This window comes from Equus caballus, chromosome 24, assembly GCF_041296265.1.
Source record: "Equus caballus isolate H_3958 breed thoroughbred chromosome 24, TB-T2T, whole genome shotgun sequence".
NCBI classification, from domain to species: Eukaryota; Metazoa; Chordata; class Mammalia; order Perissodactyla; family Equidae; genus Equus; species Equus caballus.
In genome coordinates, this window is record NC_091707.1 from 17,247,475 (window position 1) to 17,256,584 (window position 9,110).

At 41.4% G+C, this 9,110-nt stretch overlaps 1 protein-coding gene across 1 annotated transcript in view; it reads left to right on the forward strand.

The window, feature by feature from the left end:
- The window catches only part of PELI2 (pellino E3 ubiquitin protein ligase family member 2), a 180,414-nt gene extending 173,803 nt beyond the window's left edge, over positions 1–6,611 (forward strand). The window contains exon 6 of the mRNA XM_023627785.2: positions 1,849–6,611. Within this exon, the coding sequence (XP_023483553.1) occupies positions 1,849–2,415 (567 nt within the window). The 3' untranslated portion in view covers positions 2,416–6,611. The remainder of the gene's footprint in view (positions 1–1,848) is intronic.
- The last annotated feature ends 2,499 nt before the right edge of the window (positions 6,612–9,110 follow it).

Below are 9,110 nucleotides of genomic sequence, written 5' to 3' on the forward strand. Positions count from 1 at the left end.
TGTACGTCTCTCCCCTTTATGTGGTTCTTTTCCTCTGCCCAGCCTTGGTGGGATGCCCTGGCTTTGTCCTTGAAGGAGCCTGGCAGGGCAGTATCATTCGCTTCACCCAGGTGCTGATAAATCCAGTGGCCTTCCGCAAGCCACCTGTCTCCCGCGCTGCAGTCCCACATGGCCCTCATGCATCCCCACTGCAGGCTGACCCTCAGACTAGTCACACCCAAACCAAACTTACCATGTTTTCCCCAAAGTCTGCGTCTCTCCTAGATTCCCCGTCTGGGGACAGCTCCATTGTGTCTGGACAGTAAGGCAGGTGTGTAAAGGTCTTCCTTCCCAAAGCTGGCGCTAAGGGCTGTTGCGTCTCATTCCTCAACGGTTAATACCCATGCCTCCTCTGTGGCGCTGACATTCCCTTTGTGCAGGTGCTCCTGCCCTCTTTGCCTGGAGAGGGAACTCCCACTGTCTCCCCACCTGTAGTCTTGTACCCGTCCAGTCCATTCTCCTCTCTTCTGGAAGTGACCTTTGGAAAGGCAGATCTGGTCTTTCATAGTTGCCTGGAAGTCCCCATTGACTCCCTTGGGGCACACGAGGCCAGCTGCCCTCTCCCATCTGGGTGTGGCATCCGCCCCAGCACGCCCTGCGCTCCATCCAGCTGTGTTCACATCTCCTTGTCACACACCTTGTTCCCTCAGTGCACATGCCGTTTGGCCTTTTCATGGCTCTTTGTGCTGTGCCTTATCTCCCATTCACTGACTCCTGACAGCATCTTTTTCAAATCTCTGTTTAAGAAAAACCCTTTTGAAAACCGTTTCTGACCTTCTCTTATCACCAGAGTAACAGTAACAAACGCTTCCATAGTTCTTACTGCCTGCCAGCCGTTGTTCTAAGAACTTTCTTTGTATTAACTTATTTAACCCTCACGATCTGCTTGTCTGCGTTTTATGGATGGGGACCCTGAGGCACAGGGAGCTTAGGTAACTGCGCAAGGTCACAGAGCTAGTACGTGACAGAGCCAAGATTCAAACCCAGCAGTCAGCTCCAGAGTCCGTGCTCCTGGCTGCGGGGGTGACGTGGCCTCGCACAGCACTTGATGACTGTCGCTGGCTGCTGCTTCTAGCGTGTCTGCCTCCCACTCTGAAGAACGAGGCTCCTCGGGTGGGGAGGAGGTTTCATTGGTCTTTGTGCCCCTGGGGCTCAAAGCACATGCTGCACATGGAGGCAGCGGTCAGATCCCTACTGACCATGTCCAGCTGCTTCTCATCAGCTGTTGATGGGTCTGTCAGTACTTGGTCATAGCACAGCCATCCTTAATCTGAAGGCTCAGAGTGAGCGCTATGCCTAGACCTTAGGAATGCAGGGTAAAAGGTAGATTGCCTGACAGTCAGGGTCCCCAGGAGTTGTTTGGACCACTGTAGTAATTACTGCAGGGCCCTACAGGGTCTGCTGGACGGGCTCTGGTCAGAAAGAGTATGAACCTTCACTGGATGGACTGGTACGCCTCTCCTGTCCCGTGTGAGATCAAAGAGTAATTGTGTTATTGACTTAGGAGGAAACAAACGTGCAAGGAGATTGTGTTCGTTAGAATAACCACTCCATCAATTGACCCTGTAAACCTCAGTATGTTGTTCATTAGGGCTTGTGCACATGGCCTGTGTGTATGTGTTATATCCCATGTTCAAATGAGGAAACCGAGGCTCAGGGAGGATGTTCCCCCAAGTCCTGTTTTTAGTAAATAAACCGCCACCCTGTGTTTTCTGCAAAGATGATTTTTGTTTGTTCTGAGAGGAAAGAATGTTAGAGTGATTTGATGAATTTTGCTGTTAAAAGGGATGTCTGTCAAACTTGTCGTAGGTGGAAAGTGAAACCAATGTCCTGCAGGACGGCTCCCTCATCGACCTGTGTGGGGCCACTCTTCTCTGGAGAACGGCAGATGGCCTCTTTCACGCTCCAACTCAGAAACACATAGAAGCGCTGCGGCAGGAGATCAACGCCGCGCGGCCGCAGTGCCCCGTGGGGCTCAACACCCTGGCCTTCCCCAGCATCAACAGGAAGGACGTGGTGGAGGAGAAGCAGCCCTGGGCATACCTCAGCTGCGGCCACGTGCACGGGTACCACAACTGGGGCCACCGGAGCGACACGGAGGCCAACGAGAGGGAGTGTCCCATGTGCAGGACTGTGGGCCCCTACGTCCCTCTCTGGCTCGGCTGCGAGGCTGGGTTTTATGTAGACGCAGGACCACCAACTCACGCTTTCACCCCTTGTGGACACGTGTGCTCAGAGAAGTCTGCAAAATACTGGTCTCAGATTCCGCTGCCTCATGGAACTCACGCCTTTCACGCTGCCTGCCCTTTCTGTGCCACGCAGCTGGTTGGGGAACAGAACTGCATCAAATTAATTTTCCAAGGTCCAGTTGACTGATGCCCTTGACAGCCATTTCTGACTTTATTAACAAGTTACTGTGAAAATTTTGCCACTAACTCTAGATTTTACCTTTTTATAATGCTGTTTATTAAGGGGAAGGGAACCTGAGGCTGGGAAAAAAGAGGGGACACATGATGAAACATGCCAGGAATTTGACAGATGCCAGTGGTGTGTTGCATGCACAAAACAGCAGCATTGTCATTGCAGTCTGCTTGATTAAACCATACTGTCTTTATAATAATCGGATTTAAGATGCCATGCTCTTATTTTAACCTTGGGTTTTAAACAAGTGTTTTCCTTTGTAGACTTGGACAGGACTTGAAATCATATTTTACAAACGTAGATGAAATTTATTCAACACTTGTTGGCTCTTAATGCGCAGCTTCCGTGCTGCGTGGTGTGGTGGTGTGGGTGTCGGCAGGAAGACGTGCAGTGTCTGGAGGTGCTTGAGCCAGGCTGGAATCTGACCAGTTCCGAGGGCGGCTCCACAACGTGTTGTTGGTGGATGGAGACCTTAGGTACAGGTGGTGGTTTTGAAATCTGGGCTTATTTTTGATTTTTTCTTTTTGGGGAGATAATATTCTTGTGTTGTCATGTTTTCTTTTTTTTAGCTTCGGTGCTTTATACACATATTCATTAAATACCTTGGCATTTCAAACAGAGAATTTTCCATAGCTTTTTAGTCTGCCTTTGTTATTTCTGTGTGCTATGGTCTGTCCCTGATGCTCACCTTGCATAGCCAGAACTGTGTGGTTGATTAAAAGATAGCAGCTTTTAAAAATTCACTGAGGGTGATTGTTGCAGCAGCAAACATGGCCTAGGTACATAATATCAAGTTTATTTGCTTACTGAATTGTTTAAGATTTGAGTGATTAAAAATAAGATTTTACTTTTTAAAACCACTTGTTGGGGTTCCTTAAGTTTTTTTTTTCTTCCTTAAGAAAGCCAAAATTCTGTGAGCCTAAAAGTAACATATCACAATGTTACAGTCGTTTTTGTTACTCCCTTTCCACCATCTGTCACCTTCCCTCGCAGCTTACGGAGCCCTGTTAAGTTTCGAAAATGTTTGCAAATCAAACTAAATTTTAATGTGATCCTTAGATGTACACAATGCCAAGTGGTACATCTGCAGAGATAATTTGAAATTCCTGATTTCGAGAGAGTAAATGAGTGTTTACTGAGGAATAATTAAATCAGAATTTCATATGAGCTTCACCATCCTTCTCTGTTAGTCTCATTTCATGTTGAATAATGGTTCTTGGATGCTCGTTCTCTGCTTGGTACCAGCAGTGTCACTGCTCCCAGAGCGTCAAGATCCTTTAGGACGGGAGGCTGCCAGAGCTGGCTGAGAGGACGTAGATCCCTGCCACGTGCAGCACATGTTTATTTAAACTAACATTCTCTTAAACTGACCATTGCAGGTTTGTGCTACGTTTTTTTAACCTTTGTAAAGATATATAATTTATATGATTTTAATATACTGTATCCATACTTGAATTGGTGTATCCATGTTTTGCCTACTGGCAAATATTTTGCCTTTTTGCAGTTGTTCCAACCCATTTTGAATGTCCTTTTTCTTAAAGTGGTAAGATGTATTACTCTTGATTACTGCTGCTTAATTTGACTTAATAGATAAAAAGTTCAGCCTCGTAGTTTTAAAATAGCTTTACTTTTCAATGGAGAGTGTTGTTTAGGATGAGGCGTTTTCGTTTTGGTAATTTTTAAGTGATGTGAAAATCCACCAGCAGTCCTCTTATCAGTAGCTTACTCTACTCTGTATAGCTTATTCTGCCTGCAGACAGAAAGTGAAAGAGAAAAGTGGAATTGCCTAGAGTGACATATTGAACGCCTTGTGATTTAGCCAGCGTCTCCAGTGACCAGCCTTCACTGATAGAGGGAGTCTTTTCAGTTGGGATTCTTTGGGCCCCACAGAATGAGAAAGGAGGTGCATGGTCCCTTTTCTTGCTATATGGCTATTTAAGGTGGTTTGAGGAGCCTTGATACCCTAAAAGCACCTTGTAAATAGTCTTGCATCCAGAAAGGCTGGATTTTACCCATCAAAAAAATTTTATGTTCTGCTATAATTTTCCACTTCAACAACTATCCATAAATCTAGTAATTCCGCATGCAACATATGCCCCAAAATAAAGCTATCTTCCAACCTGGAAAAATTTCTGATTTTTAGTAAGCTCAGATAGCTTGGTGGAAGTTGGAATTTGGGTAATAAATTCCAAGCTCTTGGAAGGGGTAAGAGTGAACCGCCCTCTGTCAGAGCCACATCTTGTCCTTTGACTCCCAGGCGAGGGCCCTCCCACACTGCCTCGGGAGCCGCAGAGAGGTGGCCAGTTTGCAAAAAGGAAACCGTGCTTACCTTGGCCACCTGTAGTAAGATCCCCTTATAATTTTGGCTAATGAGATTTTTTTTTTTTAAGAGTTGAGAGTAATTTAGTTTGTGAGAACCAAGAACTCTAGCTCACCAAAATAGAGTAATAAGTTCAGAAAAGGTCACTTCTAAAGGTCGCCTTCTGTGTTTATGTCTTGCTTGCCATCCAGTTACGGGGGCGGCCCGCTCCCCCTGGTGTGTGCACATGAGAATGCCCACCACGCCCTGATCTAGGCCTCACCAAAGGCCTTTTGTGAACAGGTTTCCAGCAGTAAGGCCCCAGTGATGTATTCCCATAGATATTACTTTTTCAGTTGTTTATGTCAGTTTACTACAGAAAAAAAATGATTCAGAGTAGATGGGATACAAGTCTGAATATTTTCCTAGTCTGGAATTATTTTGTTATTAATGATAGTGCTGCCGGGTCATGCGTGCTCCAACTCTTAACATTTCCCTTACTTGGTTCCGCCTTTTGCAAAAAGGGCTGCAGTTCACACTCCAGACTAAGTATTAGGCTTTCTGGTTTTTTTTTTTCCCCCAACTGTGGCCCAAAACAATTAAAGTCTTTTAATATAAATAGAGAGCATATTTATCATTCCTCGATAGTTAATTATAGAGTTTGGTACCTTTGTGCCTCAGGGAAGCCACATAATATAGCTGGTTATAGAATTTCAGGGTTAGGGTTTAAAGAAAGGAGAAAGCCATTGGAAAAGTGATGGGCTCCATTAAGGAGACTAATGAATCCGGATGCAGAAATATGCCAGAAACTGGCATACACGTGATTGTAGTAGAATTTATTTCCAGTATCAATAGGGAAATTATTTTAAGTTATTACATATTCTGTATTAGGAAAGTTGAGGAGAACTCTCTGCATAAAGCTTCATTGCTTTATTTTTGCTTACATAAACTCAAACTCCTGTTATTTGGGAGCTCAGTATTGTTATTTGGGCACTTTTGAGAGTTTAAAAGGAGCACGGTTTCTCCTTAATTTAAGTGTAACATAGGTTACAGAACTGTTACCTGCCGTTCTATGATTTTGATCAACTTCTTTTGTGTTTTAAAGCCATTCTGTTCTTTGGATTCACGTGAAAGGATGTATGATCACACCATTGTTAAAGCCGGCTAAAAACTAGTTATCCTCACGCAGTCCTGCCTGATAACAGTGGAATTTCTGGTGGACAAACCCCAGAACCTTGATTTTCAGGCAGATCCAGCTCCATTCCCGTGGCTGTTGATCTTCTCTCCCCATCGTTTCTCAGCCTTCCTGGGCTGCGAGAGGGAAGTTCCTCATTCAGTGCTGGGCACGGAGCACGGCCCCGTCACCGTTTGTGACCCGGGCAAAAGCCAGTGAGACAGTCCAGGATCTGTTCAAAGAATGTAAGCATTATTGAAGCAGTCAAACAAGAGAAAGGTTCAGTGTTTCTTTTTACTAAAACTGACTGACTTCCTCTCAAGTTGGTTTTCACCCTCGTGAAGGATCCCTAGAGGAAGATGGGGACAGACACTACTTTTCCAGTTCTGCTTCACTGTTTCTAAACAAACAAAAGTAAACTGAAAAGGGAAGTTGTTTTCTTTCTAACCGAGATGACAGATTGCTTCTCTGTGTTAAATAGTCTAGCAGTAAAGCGGGTGGTCCTATTTACCATGTATGGTGTTATGAGCAGTTAAATTTTATGGATATATTTGTAAGACTGTTCTTTTTATATTTCATGTCAAATTGAAAAGTTTATTTCTTCACTATTGTACCTGTGGAAATACAAGCCATTTTACAGGAAGAATCTTCAAAAACTATTAAACAGATCTCAGTATATTTGTGAGTCTTTGTCTTCAGACTGTGGTTGTGCTGTGTTCATCGGGACATTCAGTAGGGTGTCGATAGAAAAGTAGACTTGATTTTTGCATTTCTCCAACTTCCTAGTTCATCCCAAACAGTTGACTCTATTACTGTTTTATATTCTGCACAGTACAAATTTAAGTCTGGATTCTGAAAATCTCCTTAATTGTTTTGTTAAAGAAATTCCATTGGTGTTTATGTTACTACTTCTTGTAACATTACATCACTGTCAAATGTAACTGGAGAATTTAACCTGGCTTGTAGAGTTAATAGATGTTCTTCGTGATCATCATAGACATATTGCTACTTTTGTGACAATCTTCATTCACTTTTAACAACGTAAGTATTGTGTGTAAGCCTTCAAGCCTTAAACGAATCATAAGAAAATAGATGTATTTATGACAGCTCTTTTTCTCATGATGCTGATATTCAAGGATTCTTAATATTGTTGAGGGAAATCAAGTTTTTATTTCCAAAAAATGGAAATTCACATTTATATAGGCTTTTATTTCAGGAGTTAAGTGTTCCATACTTTATTGAATCTAAGATGCCATGAATTATAAGACATGTTATTATAGAAAAACATAACCAGTTACAATTATAAGAAAAATCCCATTCTACAAAGATGCAAAGACTGTTTAATAGGGAAAGAATAGTGTTTTCAACACATGGAACTGGAAACAGCTAGATACCCACATGCAAAACAATGAAGTGCAAAAATTAGCAAAAAATGGATCGGAGAGCTAAAACTATATGACTCTTAGAAAAAACACATAGTAAATGTTTGTGATCTTGAATTAGTCAATGATTTCTTAAATATAACACCAAAAAACAATAAAAGAAAAAGATAAATTCGACTCATCAAAATTAAAATGTTTTGTGCTTCAAAGGACACTGTCGAGAAAGTAAAAACCCACAAAATGGGAGAAAACATTTGGAGATCATGTATCTGATGAGGGATTTGTATCCAGAATATATGAAGAACTCTTATAGCTCATCAATAGACAACCCAGTTAAGAAATGGTCAAAAGATTTGAATACGTATTTTTCCGAAGAAAAAGTACAAATAAGCACAGAGAAAGATGCTCAACATCATTAACCATTAGAGGAATGCAAATTAAAGCCATAAGATATTACTTTATACCCACTAGGATGTCTAAAGTCAAAAACAAAGACAATCACAAGTGTTGACAATGTGTTGAAAAATTGGAAACCTTATACACTGTTGGTGGGATTGTAAATGGGGCAGCTGCTTTGGAACAAACAGTTTGACAGTTCCTCAAAAGGTAAAATAGACAGTTACCATGTGACCCAGCATTTCCACTCCTACGTATGTACCCAAAAGAATTGAAAGCATTTTCACACAAAAACTCATCCATGAATGTTCATAGCAGCATCACTCACAGTAGCCAAAAAAGTAGAAACAACCCAAAAGTCCATCAGCTGATGAATGTGTAAACAAAATGTGGTATATCCATACGATAGAATATTATTCAGCTATAAAAATGAAGTACTGATACATACTACGACAAGGATGAACTTTGAAAGCATGCTAAGTGAAAGACGCCAGACACAGTAGGTCACATGTATGTCAGAGGCAAATTCACAGAGACAGAAAGTAGATTAGTGGTTGCTAGACGTCGAGCAGAGAGAGGATATAAGGAGTGATTACTACATGATTACTTTCGTGATTGCACGAAAATGTTCTAAAGGCATATGGTCATGATGGTTGCACGAAAAGTCACTGAATTGTACACTTTAAAAGGGTGACTTATGGTATGTGAATTATGTCTCAAAACTTATTTTAAAAAAGATACATACTAAATTCAGAGATATTAGATTGTGAAAAAATTTGCATCTTAGAATTGAAATGGAGTGCCATAGTCTTTCAGATGAAAATATCCAGGATCCTCTAACTTTTGCCTACCTTGAGATGTTTTCCAGTCTTAGAACATTTTTGGCTTATTCCTTTCCATCATACTTCCAGTAGCCATTAGAGGAAGAAAACATACACATAAGACTGCTAAAAAGATTAGAAGACAACCTCATATTCAATTGACTGCCTTTTTTGCGTTATTAGGATGAAAAAGTAGAAATACAACGCTATTTCTGAAAGAATAGAATTGATACTGTGGAAGAATAGAATGCTATTCTGAGGCCTCAAAATCCACTCTTTAAAAAGGACTTTTGTAAATGAAAACTTTTATAATCAAAATAAAAACCAATAGAGGACCATTGTAAAAAATTTAAAACCTGGCAAGTATAAAGAATAAAAGTTATACCCATCACCGAGAGATAAACACTGTTAATACTTGGAAGTATATATTCCTAAACTTAAAGGAATTTTTAATTGTGACTTCAATTTTATTCTGGTCTTAGTTATTTAATTACAAAGACTGTTTTATATAAGTTTTGAAATGTGGCTTTGGGAACAGAGGGAAAAATTATGACTTGTGTGTCTTTAGTGGGTTTCTC